Raw genomic sequence first — 22,255 nt, 5'->3', positions numbered from 1 at the left:
TCATCTTCATGTGAAGTATCGTCCTATTGACTAGCAAAAAAAAACTCAGGACACTGAACACCTTTAGTAATTCACACTTGGTGTATTCCAACATTATGCATAAAATAACAAGCCTGTGAAAATTTGGACTAAATTGGTCATTGAAGTTGCAAGAAAATGATGATAAAAAAAAACACCCTTGTTTTACAAAAAAAAGTGCGCTTTCAGATAGGAATAAAAGGCTTCTGGCCAGAAGTCTTTTATTATTTTAGTGAGAAGTTACCTATTTCTCAAAAACTACGTTACTTCAGAGGGATTCGTTTCTCACAATGTTGTGTACTATCATGGCGGAAGGAAGAGAAGGAGCTCGAACGACCCGCAAGACCGCAGAGTAACAAAAGAATACCCTGACAATGCCCCCCCCCCCTGTCTGACCAGTGGAAAAAGATAGGAGACCTCCAGCTGGACGGCCGATTAACGAGCAGGATTAGATCTCTTTGTACAGAAGGTGTGGTACCGCCGCTCTGCACCGTTGCCTTCGTGTAAAGTTGAATCATTGGAGACAAGAATTGTGAATATACACGTTTTCATTTACCGTTTGTGGTGTTTCACTGAAACATCATGGCATATGTTTACATTTGTTGTGACTTTCCGGTCACTAGCGGTGGTTCAAAATTTGGGTTTTAGCACACCAGGGTGGTTGGTATTCAATTGTGTTTTTTGATTTGGTGGGCACAAGTGTACACAATTTTTATCAGGTCTCAAAAAAGTTGTTTTTTCCTGTATTATATCCATACGACATACGACACCATAGTTGAGTGAAGAACCAAGTGTGCACGCGCAAACTCACATACGCCAGGTCGCCCATTGTCTGTATAAGGTATGTGGGTGATTACGAGGTGTCGTTAAACGACCGCGGTACCACGGGTTCGACTTTTGAAGTCCCTTCGTTCGAGCTCCTTCTCTTCCTTCCTCCATGGTACTATCAACTGCTTTCCATTGCTTGTTTACCAAGTAAGTTTTTATGCTAACAATTATTTTGAATGATTACCAATAGTGTCCAGTGCCTTTTAAATTTAAGAGTAATTACCAAGCGTATACTGTACACCTTCCCTTTAAAACAAAATATACTAGTTTGCATATACACAATGTGTAGCTGTCTGTGTCCATCATAAACCCCATGATGCTGATGATGATTCATTAATATTTTACCTATTGAACCCCCTCCCCCCAATACCACTTGTTCCCTTGACGATGAAAGAAATTACTTATTTGATGATCTCATCGGAACCCTCAGTCAGTCCCTATCAATGCCAAGATAAGATTTAAGCCTGAGACTCCCCGAACAACATTGAGCGTTTATCATTAGTTATTCACGTGATGACAAATACTGGGTTATATTTGAACAATCTACTTTAGAGCTACCCCTGTGTTCCCCCTGTTCATTTCCCCTGCACCCTACATGTCCCCCTTTTTGTTCCCCCTGTCCCCTAAACTGTAGCTCCCCCCCCCCCTCTTTGGTAAGGGGCACTTATATGAGGGAAATGCAAATTTGTACAGGAACAACACAGCAAAAGCACAGGGCACCACAACCCTCTCTGTGGGTGCGCTGCTGTGGCTTGTTTTAAGGCCTGCCAATTCCCACCAGATTTAATATTATTTTGATGACCACCAAAATAATCTGTAGTCTTTAGTTTCTCTCCAACTGATGACAACTTCCATATAAACCTGCCAGCACTCTACTTTCAACTGAGCAATCTACTATGTTGGCGGTCTCCCTTTAAAGGCAGTGGACACTTAATTATGGTGGACAAAATAGTTATTAGCGTAAAACCTTTCGTGATTACGAGTAATGGGGAGAGGTTGATCTCTGTCCTTACTCTATGATAAAACATTGTGAGAAACGGCTCCCTCTGAAGTGACGTAGTTTTTCGAGAAAGAAGTAATTTTCCACGAATTTGATATCAAGACCTCAGAATTAGATTTTGAGGTCCTGAAGTCAAGCATCTGAAAGCACACAACTTCGTGTGACAAGGGTGTTTTCTCTTTCTTAGTTATTTCGCAACTTTGACGACCAATTGAGCTCAAATTTTCACAGTTTTTATGCATATGTTGAGATATGCCAAGTAAAAAGACTGATCTTGGACAATTACCAATAGTGTCCAATCTTTAACTAAATGAAACTAATTTACACTTTATTATCATTCTAAACTCTTACCCAATTCCTACCAGATTCAATGTCCTTTTGACAATCACTAAAGTTATTGTCCTCTTTGGTTTCTATCCCACTGATGACATCATCTTTTAAGAGCCCCCCCCCCCAGATCAGTTTCGATATGGATTCCATAGCTAATGTCAGCAGTCACACACATCCCTTGTCAATCACTCATCAAACTCTGATTTGATGACAACTCCCTTGGGGGATTCCTGACAGTTGGAGATGTAGACCACAGGGTCCCAAGGATCGGGAAAATACCAGAGGCTCTGGTTTGTTGTTAGCAAAGACTATAGAGCTCCGCAAGGCGCAAGATAAGGAACTCAGGCTGAAATGTAAAATCCCACTGGATGCCATTTCGGCAAGTAACTCTTTTGATACAACAATAGATCAGTGCTGTTCAGTGCGGACTATAACCATTCCTATCAATGGGAAACAAAACATTCACTTGCTGAAATGGCGCCCATGCGTATTTCACGTTCCAACAATAGATAAAGCTTCAGTTCCGCATCTTGCGCCTTGCGGCGCTCTATAATCTTTGGTTGTTAGTGTTCTTATGATCTTGAAGAGTCTCTGGAAATGCAGAATTTTCTGAAAAGTGTATGTTCAGAATGTAGGGGTATTAGTCAATTTATGCTTTGTGTATAAAGGGTCAAGTTTTTTCTTGTGTTTAAACAAAATAAGAATACACCTTGATGGGTCCCTTGGATCAGAAAATACAACAGGCTGGTTTGTTATAAAGTGATCCTATGAACTTGACAATTGCATTTGAACAGTGACTTTGCAAATGTGGAGTGTTTCATAAAAATCACACATTGTGTATTGAAAATGTAGGGGTATATTATCGAGGGGGGGGGGGGTGGGGAGGGGTCATAATCGAAGAACATGTAAGACCCTAGCTTAAAGGAACATTACAAAATTGTTAAGAAATAAAATCATGAATATTACAGATTTACATAAAACTTACACGGTCTAATGATCTCTTGATAGTGGAAAACATTGCTTAATATATTTCTGTCTGCAATGTCATATTGGATGAGAAATGAATAAAACTAAATTTCCCGCTTGGAGTTTATCGCTCATTAATCGCTTTATTAATTTTTTGTTTTGCGTTGATGTCATGCAAAAGGTGTAATTGTTTTCTTTCCCCATTATTTTTGTCGTGACCCAGATGGCCGATCAATCTCAAACGTCTAGAGGTAATTGTCAGTTTACGTATGGTGGATTACATAAAGTGCTTACACTGCCAGCAACTGTTTTGATAGCAAACAAATTATTCTAAAAGGTACAGGTGTCAAAAAAAAAAAAAACATGTTTCGCGTCCCCGCCCGCTTCCTTTTTACAGGCCGCCTCCTTTTTTATTTTATTTTTTATTTTATTTTTTTATGCACATTATTATTTTTTTTTTTTTTTAAATAGGGTTATTTTAAATGATCTCAGCAAAAACAATCTGACTGTCTTGTCTGAATGCCTCGACTAAATTGTTTCATTTATGTTTTGTGTATTTCAGCAGTAGAAAAAACAATGGATATTTGACATTTAAACAAAGAATGGCGGCCATCGTGAAATAAAAAATAAAAAACTAAAAAGCCCCTCTTCCTCCTTTTTTTGAAAAACCCGGATGTGAAACATGTTTTTTTTTTTACTCGGCCTAAAAGCTTTGTTTATTTAAAAACCAAGCTGTGAAAAGATATCAGTGTTAATCTTTAGGATCATTGCAGGCTTATAGGATTAAGTTATTGTTGTTAGCAATTATGCCTGGCTTACTTCTTGGCCACAAGATAATCTTCCACATGGTGTTAGCCCATGGAGCAATAAACTACATACCAGGCCCAATTTCATAAAGCAATCATAACAATTTGCTAAGCACAGACAAATCTTGCTCAACAGAAACTGGTTACCAGCCACAATTCCATTAAGTTAACATTGTTGCAACTGGTGTCCCAGTCATTTTTCCCCCTTTTTTTTAGCTCCTTATGGGGCTTCCTTTTCACACTACCTGACACTTGTGTCCTTAAAGCCATTATACACTTTTGGTACAGAAAAAGAAGAAAAAAAGTTCACAGATTTACACATAATTTACAGGGTTTACAGAAGGTAATGGTGAAAGACTTCTCTTGAAATATTGTTCCATGAAATGCTTTACTTTTTGAGAAAACATTAAAACAATATCAATTCTCGATAGCGAGAATTACGGATTTATCTTAAACACATGTCATGACACGGCGAAACGTGGGGAAACAAGACTGGGTTTTCCCGTTATTTTCTCCTGACTCCGATGACCGATTGAGCCTAAATTTTCACATGTTTGTTATTTTGTGTATAAGTTGTGATACACAAAGACTGGGACTTGGACAAAACTGTTTACCGAAAGTGTATAATGGCTTTAAGCAAGACACTTCACCATTGCTTCATCCTTCGGATGGGACGTTAAGCTGTTGGACCCATGTGTTGTGAAACTCATGTAGTCTAATAATTTTCCCCTCTTGCCATGTGTGTATGAGTTTTGTATGTTTTGTTTACTTCCTATTTATTGTAAAATTTTAATATTTTTATACTGTTTTATATTAATATTTGTATCCGTCCTGTAATTGGCGCTTGTGCTGTTGGATGTTGTATAAAAAAAATATAAAATAAAATAAAATAAAAGAACCCAGTGCACTTATCAAAAAGAGAAGGGGATTCACCCCGGTGTTCCTGGTCCGATCGGCAGCAAATTGCGCCACAGCACCTTGTAAAACATTACATGGTGCTATCAGAATTAGGTCTCATAATTCAAACGTAGTTCCACATCTTGCAGGAAATACCGTACGTTAGAGCGCCAGGAGCGTCACTGAGTGACGGACATGTGTGCTATATAAAAAGCCACAATTATTATTGACATACATGTACCTTTGATGTGTGTAAATTGCGACTGGTGTGAAAGTCTTCTACACGAATTAAAACTGACCCAGAGATTCCTTTCACACTAGAATATTTTACCAGAGAAAAGTTAACCCAGTTCCATCCATTAAACACCGAGATTATTGGGGTAACCCTAGTCCTTGGGTTCAATTTTACCCGGATTAAGCCAGTTTGGTGTCATTAATCCAGAGAATTTGTAGCCCTGAAAAGTGTATTATGAATGCTCCACTAAATCTTGGCGAATCTCCATTTTAAATTTTAACACCTGAGATTCTCCGGATTAAAGTGCAGTGTAAAAAGGGTACCCCTGAATATTAAAATATTCCATAATCAATTGAAAAATATGGATACTTGATGCTGAGAGAACCTGGGCCTAGTTGCATAAATTGCTTAACGGAAACTGGTTACCAGCCAAAATTACATTAATTTTATATTGTTGTTACTGGGGCCCCACTCAATTCTTGCTTGGCAAAGATATTTTGCAAGCAGTATTTCTGTAATGCCTGTAAGCACCAAACTTGCTCAGCACAGAAAAGTATTGCTTGAACAGAAACAGGTTACCAGCCAAGATAGCATTAATTTTATATTGTTTTTACTGGTGTCCCACTCATTTCTTGCTTAGCAAAGAAATTTCTCAAGCAGTATTTTCATTAAGCCTGTGTAAGCACAAAAACTTGCTCAGCACAGAAAAGTATTTTGCTTTAACAAACACAGGTTACCAGCCAAAAAGTTTACATTGTTGTCACTGGTACCTCTCTAATTTTTTGCTCAGCAAAGAAATTTCTTAAGCAGTGTTATCTGCTAAACAGCGTTATGAAATTTAGCTCTGACAATGAGGTACATGTATGCATACCTATGATGTGAAGTCTAACAGATGCACTGAGACTACACAAACAGGCCAGCGTGCAAGTTTGCAACAGTGCATGACCAACTCTCACCAGGCATCGACAGTGATAAGAACTATGAGATTATGGTCGCTAGTCTCGCATGTATCATAATTTATGATGTGAACTCGGGTAGCCGTGAGCTAAGTAGTTTGCCTAATGGTTTGAAATCTCGGGTGTTATGGACTGTAATCAACTAGTTTTCTGATGATATCTCGGTCAATGAAATTCATTGTTTTTTATCTCTGCATTTTGTTATCTGTGTGATGTATGGCTTTATAATACGTGACTGCAAACTTCTAGATTGTGTGATGAACATCACAGTGAACTTGTGAGACTGCCACATGTGTATGGGATTTGAGGCCGTTGCAAGGTGAGGCATCAATGTAAATTTAGTTTGTGGTAACTCTATTACCTTGCTGGATAGAAAATGTTCTTTTTAAAAGAACTTGTGTTGCTGTATATAGGATACTAATGCGGAGTAGATTTTTCGTAACTAAACTAGGGAGACTGCTCTACATGAAGTACTGCGGAGTAGTTTTTTTGGGAACTCAGGAGACTTCTCTATATTTCCCCTAAATAGATTTTTCGGAATTCTGGAGATTTCTCTACTTTTGGATGCTCTTTCTGCTGGAGACTTTTCTACTTCCACTAAGGAGACTTTTTACCATGGAGTAGATTTTTGGAATTCGGGAGACTTCTCTACTACGTACCACAGAGTAGATTTTCAGAATTTGGGAGACCTGTCTGTTACTGCGGAGTAGATTTTTTGAAATTAGGGAGACTGATCTACTACTGTGGAGTACTATTTTGGGAATTTGGAAGACTTCTCAGTTCTGAAAAGAACAGTCACGCATGTATCCTTCACATTGTTCACACCATCTTGAACAATTACTTCCGGAATTATCTTTATGTAAAGACTAAAAATTGTGACAGCACAGTGAGCCTGAACAACAGTTTAACAGCTGATTCGTCAACTTGTTTCATTTTGTTTCATTTCAAGAACTCTGTTTTGGGAGCTATTGACGTGGATTTTCTAAAACTTGACTTGACGGCGAGGAGAGATTGTAAAATGAGTTCACAGTTGCCGCCAATTTTCTGCCAAGAACTTTTTTTTTGTCGGTATTGAGAGATTGATGTCTTGATTAGAACTCTTTATATTTTGAAACAACCTGGAGATGTTACCCTTTGGATTTAATAACTTGTTGTGTCTAGAGGAAGGCAAAGATGAGTCTTGGTGCATGGCTCCATCATTCAAACAAGTTTTATATTAGAGAAAGCTTTGTTCCAGAGCAGGATGTGAAATTGAAGGAGGACAAGAAGCAGTGGATAAAAGTCATTTGGAAAACTTATTGCAACTGTAGGATCTTTACTACTTATATAGCGGAAGAACACAGTATACAGATACATGTGATTATCTTTGAATTTTTCTGTGGAAGCTTTTTTTGCTGAAACAAACTTTTCTATCCTGTCAAAGGAAAGTAAAGAAACTGGTGGATACAACTACATATAAAACTCTTTAGGAGGAAGTGTTGGCTCTGAGAAGATATCACTTTTTATCCCCACAAACTTGAATCTGAGAAACATTACTGAGGTTGTACATGTATTATCGCTACGCTAAGCTCATCTTTGAGAAGTTGGATTCTTTACTCATTATTTGTGCCAAGGAACAAGGTGACATCTTAAGACATTTTCAATCATCTTGTGTTTGGACCTTCCTCTCTGATTGTTAAAACGTGCTGTATTAATTGCACTGCTTGATTAAAAGAAGAAAACAATTACGCATTTATCAATCACATAGAAAACATCTGAAGATAAAGTGTAGTCAGCTTGTTTCTTCAGCATACAAGGTCCAGACCTCTCAAGGCCGTACGAGCTCCTTAATTACATCTGTGTGTAATGTGACATTTGTGATTGGGAGTTCCTAATTGGATCTGTGTGTCTACACCTGCCACTTCATCATAGAAACATGAATGTAGATTTCACTTCAAGAATACCGTTAAGGGCTGTCGTTTACCTCCAGGGATAATCAATCTCGCTTGGAGCCTGGACAATGTCTTATAATCATTAACTTTGGAGTCATGGGTTTGCCTTCGTTATTGGATTTTTTTTTCCAGTGAGGAATTTCAATTTCTGTCTTCAGCACATTTCAGAAGTCAATCTGTGATTGTATTTTTTGTTCCTACATCTCCGGGTAGTTTCAAAGCCTTTTATGGCTTTGAATTTGTGTAAGAATGTAATCTTTACAGTTGTTTTCGAAGAAGGAAAAATTATTATGCCAATTGTCATTTTTGCTGGTGACTTTTTTACCTCTTTGGTCACAATTTTGCAAATGGAAAAGCAAACTGATTTTAAAACTAAATAGTTTTGTTCATATTTGGAGTCATTCAAATTTTCCCTGCAGTGGATTTCACAAAATTATTCCATTGTCATGGTCTGTGAATGATTTTTTTCCGGTGAGGAATTTCAATTTCTTTCTTCAACACATCTCAGAAATCAATCTGTGATTGTATTTGGCCCACTTACCTTTGTTAGTCACAATTTTCAGCGAGGAAAAACAAAACCTTAAAAGACTTGGAAACTAAATAGTTTTGTTTTAATTTTGGAGTCATTCAAATTTTCCCAGCTGTGGATTTCACAAAATTATGCCATTATATCATGGTTTGTGGATGACTTTTTAACCTTTCTTCCATCACAATTTTGCAACAAGAAAAAAAACAAAAACCTTTAGAGCTGGAAACTAAATAGTTTTTTTTTGTTTTTGGAGTCATTCTAATTTTCCCTGGAGATTCCAAGAGGTGAGTGTGATTTTTTTTTGAGTGGTAGCGGAAGGTCAGCTATTTTAAGACCGGTTGGTCGCAGGAGGGTTGTTGTGAATCAATGATTGAAAGGGGGTGACGTCAGTGAAAAGTCACACATTGTTTTGTTCTTCCACCCCCTCTGCCTCAGTGACTCCGTAAATGTGTCTTTGTCACTGATTGCTTGAGAACACAAACTGTTATCACTCAGTGCATGGGCAGGAGCAGGCCTGTGACTCCCAGCAGCAAGTGGCGTAGGGAACTACTGAGGGTTTAGACGAAGAGTCGGAAGGGAAGCTCAAGTCTGACATACCAGAGGTTTTCTCCTGTTTGTAATTTTGTCCTTCCTGTGTGGACAAGCCGCGGAGATCTTTTTTATAGCAGAGTCATCCTCGGGCCGCTGGATTCATCTCTTATTGTCATTCATCGCTCTAGTTTGATGATACTTTATACTTGGAGGCATCATTGGTAGTCTGAACATCCCACGCTGGGTTTTTTTGTAATGACATTCCAAGTCTTTACAGAGCTGGTGTGAACAGTTCTTGTCAGCTGACCCGAGAGCTTACGGAGAAATATTTACTTTCAAATTTGTGCGCGGGGGGAAAATGAACTTGATGATTTGAGATGAGTAATGTTTGAACTGGAAAAAAAAGAGGAGAAACTGTTTTGTGAGAATTGACAGTGGCACGTGCTTTGGTGATTAAAGGCACCTGCTTTTTGTGAACAGGAAGTCTTGTACTTTTGCCTCGGAATCTTGGGGGTGAATCCTCGCATGTGGTCGTCCCGTCTTTCTTGGGTCGGGGGCGACATTACGGGTGGGACGCTCACCACCATAGTCACTGATAAATGTCTGGTGGGAGTGAGTTGGCTCGGAAACACTGGTGGTTTAGCTTAATCGAGCCATGAATGGAGACAGAGATTTGTGTCGTTTAAAGTTGTAACATCACGCACGTGCCATGATTTTTCACACAGCGTGACGTCTACACTCCCTGCCAGAAACCTTATACTTGGATTGCATAATATCAAACTGAAAACCATTTCACAAACTTTGTGAAAAAACTTCTTATTGTTGACGTTTGAAAAGTGAGGCGTTTCTGCGAAGTTATAAGGAAGTCATTCTTAAGAACTACATGTGTCACTTGGAAGGAAAGGACCTGTTGTTGACTTGCTTGGAAACACTGTGGACATTTTTGTGACGAATTGTTCGTGGAAATGTTTGGACCAAATGGAAATCGCGTCCCAGATGGCTGGTGTATTTATCAGCTCTCACATTATGGTCATCAGGTAAGTTCAATACTATACAACAGGCCTGGAATTTCATCTGTTAGAGGGCAAGGCCATTTTAATTCAAAGGGCACTTCCGTTTGAATATCTTAAATCTATGGGAATGTTTTGAGGGGGCACCAAGGCCAAGACTTGTGGCAACAGAACCCATGGCCTCCTCGGCCTCCATGTAATTCCAGGCCTGGACCCAATTTCATAGAGCTGCTAAGCACACAAATTTGCTTAGCATGAACAAAATTCCTTGATAACAACAGGGCCCAATTTCATAGTGCTGCTTAAGCAAAACATTTTGCTTAAGCAAAAAAAGCCTTGCTTAGTAAAATCAGATTACCGGCCAAGAATCCTTTCAATTGTTATGCTAAGTAAACAACAGCTAAATACCAGTCACAAGCAATGTATAAATGGCGTGAAATTTTGGCCAGTAACATGTGTAAAACAAGCTAGCTATTGCAAATTTTTTGCTTAAAGGCAGTGGACACTATTGGTTATTGTCAAAGACAAGCCTTCACAGTTGGTGTATCTCAACATATGCATAAAATAACAAACCTGTGAAAATTTTAGCTCAATCGGTCATCGAACTTGCGAGAAAATAATGAAAGAAAGAAAAACCCCTTGTCACACGAAGTTGTGTGCGTTTAGATGGTTGATTTCGAGACCTCAAGTTCTAAATCTGAGGTCTCAAAATCAAATTCGTGGAAAATTACTTCTTTCTCGAAAACTTTGGCACTTCAGAGGGAGCTGTTTCTCACAATGTTTTATACCACCAACCTCTCCCCATTACTCGTCACCAAGAAAGGTTTTATGCTGAAAATTATTTAGAGTAATTACCAATTAGTGTCCACTGCCTTTAAGCAGCTCTATGAAATTGGCCCCTGGTTAACCAACCAAATTTTAATTTGTTGCAAATTGCTTGTTACTGGTTTTCAGCTGTTGTTTGCTTATCCAGAAAATCATGTGTAAATATGGTTGGTAATCCTGTTTTCATCAAGACAGAAATTTCATGCTAAGCAAATTTTTGTGCTTAGCAGCTCTATGAAATTGGGCCCTGGTATTCAGTACTTGTGGTGTCTGTATCTTTGGGAAGGTTTGTTGAGGTAAAGGTGAGATTATAGATGGGTCAATACTGTACTCCAAAAAATAATGACCATAAAAACATACTTGGTGAGAACATGGAAATTGTTGATTCCCTTCAAAGTAATATGGTTTGGACAATTTCTCCCCCCCCCCCCTTTCCGAAACATTTGAATCTTAGGAACCATTTTATGTATGAATCATTTGTTAGCCTGTGAGAAAGACTCTAGGGTCAAAACATAAGACCACTGTCCATTTTTAGTCACGTATTATACGGTATACCACGTAGGTCATTTGAGAAAGACTCTAGGGTCAAAACATAAGACCACTATCCATTTTTAGTCACGTATTATACGGTATACCACGTATGTCATTTGAGAAAGACTCTAGGGTCAAAACATAAGACCACTGTCCATTTTTAGTCACGTATTATACGGTATACCACGTAGGTCATTTGAGAAAGACTCTAGGGTCAAAACATAAGACCACTGTCCATTTTTAGTCACGTATTATACGGTATACCACGTATGTCATTTGAGAAAGACTCTAGGGTCAAAACATAAGACCACTGTCCATTTTTAGTCACGTATTATACGGTATACCACGTAGGTCATTTGAGAAAGACTCTAGGGTCAAAACATAAGACCACTGTCCATTTTTAGTCACGTATTATACGGTATACCACGTAGGTCATTTGAGAAAGACTCTTGGGTCAAAACATAAGACCACTATCCATTTTTAGTCACGTATTATACGGTATACCACGTAGGTCATTTGAGAAAGACTCTAGGGTCAAAACATAAGACCACTGTCCATTTTTAGTCACGTATTATACGGTATACCACGTAGGTCATTCTGCTTGGTAAAGCAGTTTGCAACAGCTAGTTCCATTTTCAGATACATTAATAATTCAATATTGTATAAAAACCTTGGAAAGGCCTGAGCCCCTCATGTTTGTATAATTTGTGCACGTGTGTTCTTCGAAACATTTTTACCTTGTGCGGACTCTGGTATATCATTTACAGGGTCCTGCGGTGTATTCGCCACATCCTAATTTCGTCACACAGGGAGAACTGCGTAGGTTGAAGACAGAACACTCAAGACGACCAAAAATAAATCTAAAAATATGATATGATCCAAGACCCATAGTGACAACTTTGAAATTCTTGTATGTGTCCTGTCTTCACATAACACAGAATATTTTAAAAACCTGTACGCAAGATGCTAATAACTCCACCAACACTGGTTGACCCGTAGGCAAGTTTTGAATAAGTGAAATATTTGAATCAGAACAGCATCTATTATTAATGTTAGCAACTTATTATTTGGAACAGATTATTTTTTTATTTTTGCCTGAGAGGCATCACAAGTTGTGGAATGTTTTGATTCCAATTTAAAGGAACACGTTCTTGGATCGGACGAGTTGTTCTATAAAAAGCATTTGTAATCGATTGTTATAAAAATGCATATGGTTGGAAAGATGTTTTAAAAGTAGAATACAATGATCCACACAAGTTTGCCCCGAAATTGCGTGGTTTTCCTTTTACTGTGCCAAAAATTTGACTCCCATAAATGGCCGACCGTGTTAGTCGACAAGGTAATATGAAAACCATGCAATTTCGAGGCATGTTTGTGTGGATCATTGTATTCTTCTTCTACAACATCTTTCTACCCATATGCATTTTATAACAAACAGTTACAAATGCTTTTCAAAGACCAACTCGACCGATCCAAGGCAACGTGTTCCTTTAACACAACAAAACTTGCTTAGCACAGATAAGTATTGCTCAACAGAACAAGGTTACCAGCCCGTTAAATGTACATATATGAAGCTTTAAAACATTGTTGTGACTGTTGCCCCACTCAATTTTCGCTTAGCAAAGAAATTTACCGAGCAGTATTTCTGCTTTACAACAGCTTTATGAAATTGGGCCCAGAAGGGTTCAGATCTTGGCTTGATTTGAGGGCTCTTCTAAACTCTGAATTATTGGCTTGATGCTCCGTTTTTAAAGCACATGAGATTGTGTTAAAGTCAGTGGACACTGATGGTAATTACTCAAATTAATTATGAGCATAAAACCTTACTTGGTAATGAATAATGGGGAGAGGTTGATAGTATAAAACATTGTGAGAAACGGCTCCCTCTGAAGTAATGAAGTTTTTGAGAAAGAATTAATTTTCCACAAATTTGATTTTGAGACCTCGGAATTAGATTTTGAGGTCCAGAAATCAAGCATCTGAAAGCACACAACTTCATGTGACAAGGGTGTTTTTTCTTCCATTATTATTTCGCAACTTCGACGACCAATTGAGTTCAAATTTGTTCACAGGTTTGTTATTTTGTGCATATGTTGAGATACACCAAGTTAGAAATTTCACTGTTCTTTGACATTACCAATAGTGTCCAGTGTCTTTAAGCAGTGATATGAAACAATTTCATAGCGCTGCTTAACGGTAATTGACAAATACACAACATCACTCTCTTCCAGCAGAAACTCAAAACACACTTGTTCTTGCTTGCTTTCCAACATCTTGACAAAACTTGACCAGCGCCTTGGAATGTTCCTCTTTTTCAGTAAAGTGCGCCTTATAAATGCTGTAGTTTATTATTATTATTATTATTGTCTCAGGGAAATTTGTTTTATATGATTTTTGTTTTTATATTTTGCATTGAGCATGTCACATCTTTGATATTGTAGGGAAATAACTTACTGCTGAGTGTCAAGTGCATTGCACTATGGGATTTACATCGTACGACATTCTTTAAGTCTAATAACATTATCCAGCATGTCAGTGAATTACATTACCCGATGATCAGGAAGTCACATTCAAGTCACATCGGTATCTTGAGTATAGGAAACATTTGTCGGAAATTTTATTGGTGTCCATTAATCTCGGCTGCGCATGGCACAGTTTGATAAGAAAACACAATGAGTTTGTTTCATGCACTGCTTTGTGGCGTACGTGTACTTTATGGAGTCATGTATTTTATGGAGTCATGTATTTTTCCTAATGTGCGTTGGTAAATAACTAATGTCACAGTGTGATTTTAAAGACAGTCACAAGGAGTTTACTTTGTGCTGTAGTGGCATTCTTTATGAAGTCTTGGAAAGTATTTTTCCAATGTAACTGCGTTCATTATGTCACAGTATGATTTAAGAAAACGAGTTTGCTTCGTGCAGTTGTGGCATATTTTATGGAGTCGTGCGTTTTTCAAATGTACAAAATGTAATGTGTTCGTAATGGGGCACCAGTAGCACAAGTGTAGACTGTATGGAATTCTGGCTGGGAACCAAGTTCTACTAGCCAAGTAGATGCTTTATGAAATAATTTTGGTAAGAAGGCCTGAAGATACCTGTTTTCCTCCTATTCTGAATTTGAGTCAGGGTCACAGAGTTTAAAGGCAGGTCAGAAACTAGGTCTGCTCCAAGACATTACTATCTCATACTCGTAATGTTTGTGAAGTATGAGACCAATTTCTTCAAGGTGCTGTGGCTCAAGTCAGTAACACTGGGGTGACTGGGTTTCTTTATGGCTTTATGTCCCATCCGAAGGACGGAGCAATAATGGTTAAGTGTCTTGCTCAACAAGGACACAAGTGTCACGACCAGGACTAGAACCAACACTCTGCTGAACAGAAACACCAGAGGTTGAGTTCAAAGCTTTTGTCCACTCGGCCACGACTTGCATACTTTCTTACTTTATTTCATCTGTATAATTCCTGTGAATCCTGAGACAGTGAGAGTTGGTCATCATTCTGACTGTTCAAGGAGGACCCAGCAAGATATTCATCTCTTTGACTTCTCTGGAATTTCTCTGGAATTCTCGAGCGTGATTTCGGATAATTTTGTTGAATTAGAGATCATCAATTTGGTATTGTGATTTTTTAATGGTTAAGTCAAGTCATTTTGAAGAGAGCTAGTAATTTAATTTTGTAATAATCGTTTCTTAAATAATAGTACTTTGTACGATAAGGCCCCTTATCCATCACAGTAGTTCCAATTTAATCACCAACTACATGTACAGCATTAGAGATGACTAAGTATTATTCAGCTAACACCTGGTGATAGACCCTCTCCATCCATGGACCCCCTTTATATCCTTACTCCCAGAGCAACAGATGCAGGGTCTGGGTGTGTCTCGATGTCTCCACAGGAGAAGTGTCTGGGGAGGGGCCTGGAGTTATGATTCACATGGGAAGTAACTGACTCGAACTTTGTAAAAACAGAAGGTGAAACCATGGTAGGCTAATCCTACCTCCATGGTGAAACTGAAGTTTTCATTCGGCTAGAAATAAACTAGATGTTGAATTGTTGCTTCAACATTCAGTTCTTTCCTGCAAAGTATTGTGGAGCTACATGTTGAAGTATGATACCAATTTCTTAACAAAGCACAAGTAATGGTTTACAAGGTGCTGTGGCGCATTATGCAACCAATCATACCAGGATCACCAGGGCGAACCTCTTCGCTTTTTGATAAGTGCACTGGGTTCTTTTACGTGGGGTACACATCACACAGGACCTATGCCATTTTTGTCCCATCCGAAGGACGAAGCGGTAATGGTTTTAAGTGTGTTGCTTAAGTGTCCGGACCCGGATTCGAACCCACACTCTGCTGAACAGAAACACCAGAGCTTGAGTCCGGTGCTCTTATCCGCTGGGCCACGACATGTCACAACCAGACAGTTGTCGTTTCAAAGAACTTGTACATTACATGTATGTACTTGTACATGTATGTCAAAGTGTCAAGCAATCAAAGTGTGAAAAGACCGGCCGGAGAACACCAATCTTCATAAGTTATGATTGCTACATGTAATATTTCCATGACGCAGTGTCTAGCTACCCTTCGATGTTTTCTTTGATATTGCATTTGTACTGTATTTCTCTTCAACATGTTCTGGATTTCTTCTTAGCTTAGGCTTACGTTATTCTTTGTATTTAGCGCCATGAGCACTTTGATGGATTTGTGCGCTTTATAAGTTCTCATTATTATTATTATAAGTTCTCATTATTAGGGAGATGTCTAACCAGTTGAACCCTTTTCACACTACTCTATTCCCTGGGGTTACCCCCAGAAAATAACGGCCGACCTTTTTACACTTTTCACACTATGACCGCTTGACTTAAGGAGGGAATAGCCACCCCTGCTCTGGAGAAGGGGTAAGCGGTAAAACCAATGGGGTATTCTTGAAACATCCAACCGAAACACAGTGTGAAAGTGTGCCCCTGGGGTGACCGTGGGGTGAAAAAGAAACTGGGGCCTTCCCTGGCCTGTATTTTATAGTGATTAAAATAGTGTGAAAAGGGCTCGTGTCTAAACCTCTAGATGCTCACAGAGCTCATCAGAGTCCCAGTGTGGAGTCCATGTGTCTGAGCAGGGCCCGATTTCATGGCTCTGCTTACCGCCGAATTCTGCGCTTACGGACACGATTCCCCGCTTACGTGCAAGCGCCGAATTTCTGCGCTAGCCTTGTAAGCGTAGAATACCTAGTAATGTGAAGTACGCACGCGCAGAAGCCAAAATTCGCCGCTAACCCGTGAAATACAGAATTCCCTGCTTCCGTAAGCGCCGATTCTGTGCTTACGGTAAGCAGAGTCATAAAATTGGGCCCTGCCTGTTCACAGTGACTAAAGAAAATGTCGTTCCTGTCTGGTATTTATACGTCTCTGTAATTGAAAATCAAATTTGTCGAATTGGTGACTGCTCAATCATAACCCACAGAAGAGATTTGATTCAATTTGTTGTGCATTTTTTAATGTAGTCTACAGTAGAAAGTACTTTTGGCAAGGTGGAAAACTACTCTACCAGTCAGTTCCATATCAAACTATATAGGTTCGATTAGCTTCCCTGGGTCGACCCGCGGTGCTCGCTCGGGTGAGCGCCTGACAAGAGCTAAGCGAACGACCACTCACCGCTCTCGTAGTGACGTTATGCACCTGTGACCCACTCCACAAGCAGGGCACTTGGGGCTGACCCGGGTGAGCCCCTGGAAAGACGTCAAAGCTGTTTGAACGCACCAGGGGCAGTCCAGGGTCGACCCAGGGAAGCTAAATGAACGCACCCTCATGTCTGGACTTTCATAGAGGCAACAGAGGCCATGTCCTCATTGTCCTGCCCTTGGCCTTGGTGCCCCTTCAGAAGTTTACCATAGACTTTTTAATTTCCCAATGTAAGTCCCCTGTGCAAAATGAAATTAGCCTTCCCCTCTTTTCAATATTTCAGGGAGTTAAAAAGGGAGAGGAACTTGTAACGCTATGTGAACTCCTCTTACTCTGTCATTTTCTTTAAATGTTTATAAAAAAAAGTTCATTTTATTTTTATGAGCGTTCTCTTATTGGTACATCTAAGTGTAATTAATAATAATAATAATAATAATAATAATAATGCATTTATAATGCGCCATCTATCTAGTGTACAAGACCCTATTCCGAGGCGCAGAACAAAAAACAATACATATATACAACTAAAAGAAATGTAGAACCTAATACAAAATTATGCAATGAATAATCTACTGTTAAGACATGTAACGAGCTAAGTGTATGAGGATTTAAATAAATGAGTTTTCAGCAAGTTTTTAAACAATGGAAGAGAACTACAGCATCTGATGTTATTAGGTAAAGCGTTCCAAAGTTTAGGAGCACAAGCGGAAAAGGCACGATCGCCATACGATGAGGAAGTTCTAGGAATAGTTAAAAGGGACTTTAGCAGAAGAACGAAGAGTGCGAGAGGGGGCGTAAGGTACAAGGAGATTTGCAATATAAGATTATTGATAGATGGAGAGCACTCTCGTTACTATCTAGGTCATGGCCACAAAAGAACCTCCTGGCTGATAGACAGAAGCAAAGTTACCGTCCAGAAAAATATTTATCCTTGTCCCACTTCCACCGAAACTTGAGATAAGATCAAAACAAGTTCCCCCTCCCCCTCTTGGTTCCCCCCCCCTCGTGGTTCACTCTTGAACTCATCCTAGCGCTAATTCAATTAATAAAGTGAGTCATCCTGCGCCATCACAACCAAAAGTCTTGTTTGCTGTAGACTTACATGTATCATGTTCATGTTTAAATGGATATCCCATTAAAGTCAAGGTGAAGGCTTATTAATTTATAAAAACACGTATGTTCATGCGCGATAATCGTTCTTACTCAAATCTGCCTCCTTAATATATTAAAAAAGATGATACTGGCGCGTCATTTAACATCAAGACGTATTAAGTTTTCTTCATGTGACTGGAGTTCTCAGTCTTGAGATTTCACCCCACGAGATTCCACCTTCCTCCTCGTGCCTGTCTGAAACGATGGCTTGTATTTCTGACGTCCTGACGTGTTTCTCTTGTAGGCAGGAAAGGCTCAGAGTGTGTCGGGGTTTGATTATCTTCGGAGTAGCCTGATGCTCTTTAGACTCGACACGAAGTGCGTTCAGAAAAAGAAGTTCATCAGCGATAACAGGTCGTCAATATGTTATTTTTTGTTGTATGAAACAGGTCAGCGAGTTTTCTGGAGGAGTACCGTACTTGCTCGGTATTTTTAAAGATAGTTTGCAAAGTTGTTCTTTACAATGAGAACTCGTAGCAGCGTAGTCGATCATTTAACGAGTTGACAGGCTTGTTTGTAATCGTTAATGTCCTGATCGGGTGGATCGGTCTGTGTGACGGGTTTACTGACTGAAAAATCGACAAGTCAATGTTTTGACTTTTAATATCATGTGGTTAGTGTGTGGGCTCTATTTGTCTTCAGTACTTGAACCTTGGATGGATTTAACAGTTTTGCCGTCATCGTTTGTTGCAGTTTAAGAGAGAGTCTTAAAAATCTCCTGAAACCAGTGCCAGAGAGTATCGAAAAACACAAAGGAGGAACTTAAATCTATCGCAATAAATATATTGTCAAGAAAATCTGTCAGAAAGAAGAGTGTTCAGCGCTTAAGGATAAAGCAACCAGCAAAAAGTTCCAGTTTGATATTTTTTATCACGGGTTAGCATTCTTGGGTTAACGTCAGTTTACTGGAGGAAGCTGTAGTTTGATCCAATCAAGCTTCTGCAGAGTGACCTGGACTTATCGACAACCTTCTTGGGGAAGATTCTTTCAAATTCTGTCTTCCTTCTTCACCTGTGGCTTTCCACTTTGAGAGTTTTTTGTTTATTTTGTTTGTTTATTTGTTTGTTGATCTTCCCCTCAAGGTCGAAAAACTCCCACAACAGGATATATACATGTACACACCAAAATGGCAACAGCTATTCTCTATCACACAAACATTGGTTTAACGTATGTGATTGTAAATTGCACAAATCAAGCAGCTGTGATTCAGTAACTTACATGTAGATGATGATTCTTATTCTAGTCATTGTGAGATCAGCGGTTGGTTTAATAAGATTCGAACCCACAACCAAGTCCCGCAGTCTAACCACTGGACCACAAAGTTGATCACAAAGTTGACCACAGAGCAAGGAACATTTGGTGAAATGAATTCTCAGAGATGTTGTCAAATTTACGATGGCTTTGTAAAGTTGTACGAGATAATACAGCAACAAGTAATGAACAACAAGAGAAACTGACTGGGTTGATTTGAAACAATTTAGGTTTGATCAAAGACAAATTTATCGGAGCGGGATTTGAACCATCGACTTACAGATTACAATACTGATGACAAGATTATCCCAATGTCATGAACATTGTGTGATTGTTGGTTAGCCAGACTAATTTGTGTCCAATCATCGGACAAGTCTGCTCTGGTACCGGCCTCTCAATCTTCATTGGTTTCCTGTGTGTCAGGAGTCTGGAATCAAACTCAGACCAGCCGATAAAAGAAGAAGAACAAAAACAAGACCAACCCTTAAGGTTATCAGACTTTCAAAGTTTAGTTGTGAAGGGCCGAGGGACGCGACATATTTATTTGGTTATTTGATCAACTCAAGACTGTGGAATCGCTATCAGACTAGTAAGCAAATGGACTTTGCGAAGCACATCTAGAAAGGAGAAATGAAATAATCATCGATTTGGAAAGAGTTTGTTAGGGACGCTACATATTTATTTGGATTCTTGATCAACTCTAGACTGTGGATTAAACCCTACTAGACTTTGAAGCCAATGGGCTTTGAGAAACTCGTCTAGACAGGAGAAAGGAAATATTTATCGATTTGGAAAAGATTTTGTTAGGGTTTTGAGTTTCCGAGAGCAACGATGTTAAGTAAGAGCTGTGAAGTTACGATCCATGCGATCAATGCACCGTCCCCTGATGGGGAATCTGGTGTTATGATCGTTCTTGAAGTCATGGTGAGTAATTAAAATAGTTACTTGGTAGCGTTCCCTTTTAACAGCGGTCCGCCGGCACAAACGCCAGATAATTTTCTGATTGTTCACATTGCTTTAAATCAAATAGTGCCATACTACTACAAATATTACATTTTTAAAAAGAAATCCTAAAATACTGACCAGTGAAAAAATTAGTGGACCAGTGAAATGACTGGTCCTGCTGGCTAGTCGCTGAAAAAATAAGGGCACATCTTGCTTGATTGTGGATGAGTCTCTTGACGATGACTAGAGCAAGCTAGTCGAAACGTTGAGACCAAGCCAAGAACTGACTCCGCGGTAGTACAGTTAATTACGATCCTATAAAAGTAGTAGTCCCAGCCAATTTTAAATACCTTCTGCCCAGGTAGTAGTTAAAAAGCAGGATAGTTCTTTTCATAACTGAGAAGTCTCCAGAACATCCGATAAATCTACTCCGCCTTAGTAGAATAAAGAAACAAACTCTACCTGGCAAGTAGATACACACATGGTGTTCCCGCAAACCAAATATATATTGATAGGCCTACCTCACCATGCAATGCCTCAAATCCTATAAGATGGATAAAGTTCTAGAAGAAGAGGAAGGGTGAGTGGTAGGGCTCCAAATTTACACTGGATCACAGGTCATTGGCCAGTGAGTTAACTGTTGGGCCAGTAAAATATAAACGACTGATTTAAACTGATAAAATAACGTAAATTGGAAGCGTTTTGTAAGTTGTATACAACTGGTTACAAAACCAAACTGGAGTCTACCAATGCCATCAGTGCTCAAGCTGTCAACTCAGCCTCTGTAGTGTAACCATTACGCCTAATTGTTGTTCTTTCAAGTTTCAGGTATAATGTTTTGAAAATTTGACCACAGACAGTGTTTATACTGAAAAAAATAAAAACAGTCTGCCCTTAACCAAAAGGCAGACTATCAATGTCTCCGATTTTTTACTTTCAGTTCCCAGTCACGAAACTCCAGTCTAATTATTACTCTGTCCGAAATTGTTTTGCAAATTTCACCGCAGACGATGTTTATACTGAAAATACAGTCTGCCCTTATTAACCAAAAGGCAAACTATCGATGTCTCTGATTTTGCACTTTCAGTTCCAAATCATGAAACTCAAGTCTAATTATTTCTCTTGATTGACCTGCCTCTTCCTATTGAAACCGAAAGGAAACACCAACTCTTTCCTTTCTGCGGTTTAGAAAAGAATTCACAAAAATAGCAAATTGTTTGAGTCAATGTAGCAGTGGGATTTGATTTTGTATATTGTTGTTGGCTGAGGGGTTTTATTATTTTAACTCAGAAGTTTATGCCCCATTTAATCTTCAAAGGCAACTTATAAGCCCGAGTAAAAAAAGAAACATGGTACGCGTCCGGGTTACTCAAAAAAAAAAGGAAGGAGGAGGGGCTTTTTATTTTTTATTTTTTATTCCAAGACGGCCGCCATTTTTTTTTTTTTTTATGTCAAATATCCATTGTTTTTTCTACTGCTCAAACACACAATACATAAATGAAACATTTTGGTAAAGACATTCAGACAAGACATTCAGATTGTTTTAGCTGAGATCGTTTAAAATAACCTTTTTCATAAAATTTTTAAACAAAAAAATCAAAAAGAAAAAAAAATGTGCATTGAAAAAATATTTTCAAAAAATCAAATAAAAAAGGAGGCAGCCTCTAAAAAGGAAGCGGGCGGGGACGCTAAACATGTTTCGGTACAGAAAAAAAATAAAAGTTCACGGATTTACAAATAGTTTACAGGGTTTACAGAAGGTAGTGGTGAAAGACTTCTCTTGAAATATTATTCCATGAAATGCTTTACTTTTTGAGAAAACAGTAAACAATA

The 22,255-nt window shown here is 38.8% G+C and overlaps 1 protein-coding gene across 2 annotated transcripts in view; it reads left to right on the top strand.

Annotated features, from left to right (window-relative positions):
- The first annotated feature begins 9,774 nt into the window (after positions 1-9,774).
- The window catches only part of LOC117301451 (pleckstrin homology-like domain family B member 1), a 41,633-nt gene continuing 29,152 nt past the window's right edge, over positions 9,775-22,255 (top strand). For both annotated transcript variants that reach the window (XM_033785442.1, XM_033785441.1), the window contains exon 1: positions 9,775-10,064. In XM_033785442.1, the coding sequence (XP_033641333.1) occupies positions 9,993-10,064 (72 nt within the window). In that variant the 5' untranslated portion in view covers positions 9,775-9,992. The remainder of the gene's footprint in view (positions 10,065-22,255) is intronic.

Source organism: Asterias rubens, chromosome 17 (genome assembly GCF_902459465.1).
Source record: "Asterias rubens chromosome 17, eAstRub1.3, whole genome shotgun sequence".
Classification (NCBI taxonomy): domain Eukaryota; kingdom Metazoa; phylum Echinodermata; class Asteroidea; order Forcipulatida; family Asteriidae; genus Asterias; species Asterias rubens.
Note: the sequence above shows the minus strand (reverse complement) of the source record. Positions and strands in the feature narration are given on the sequence as shown.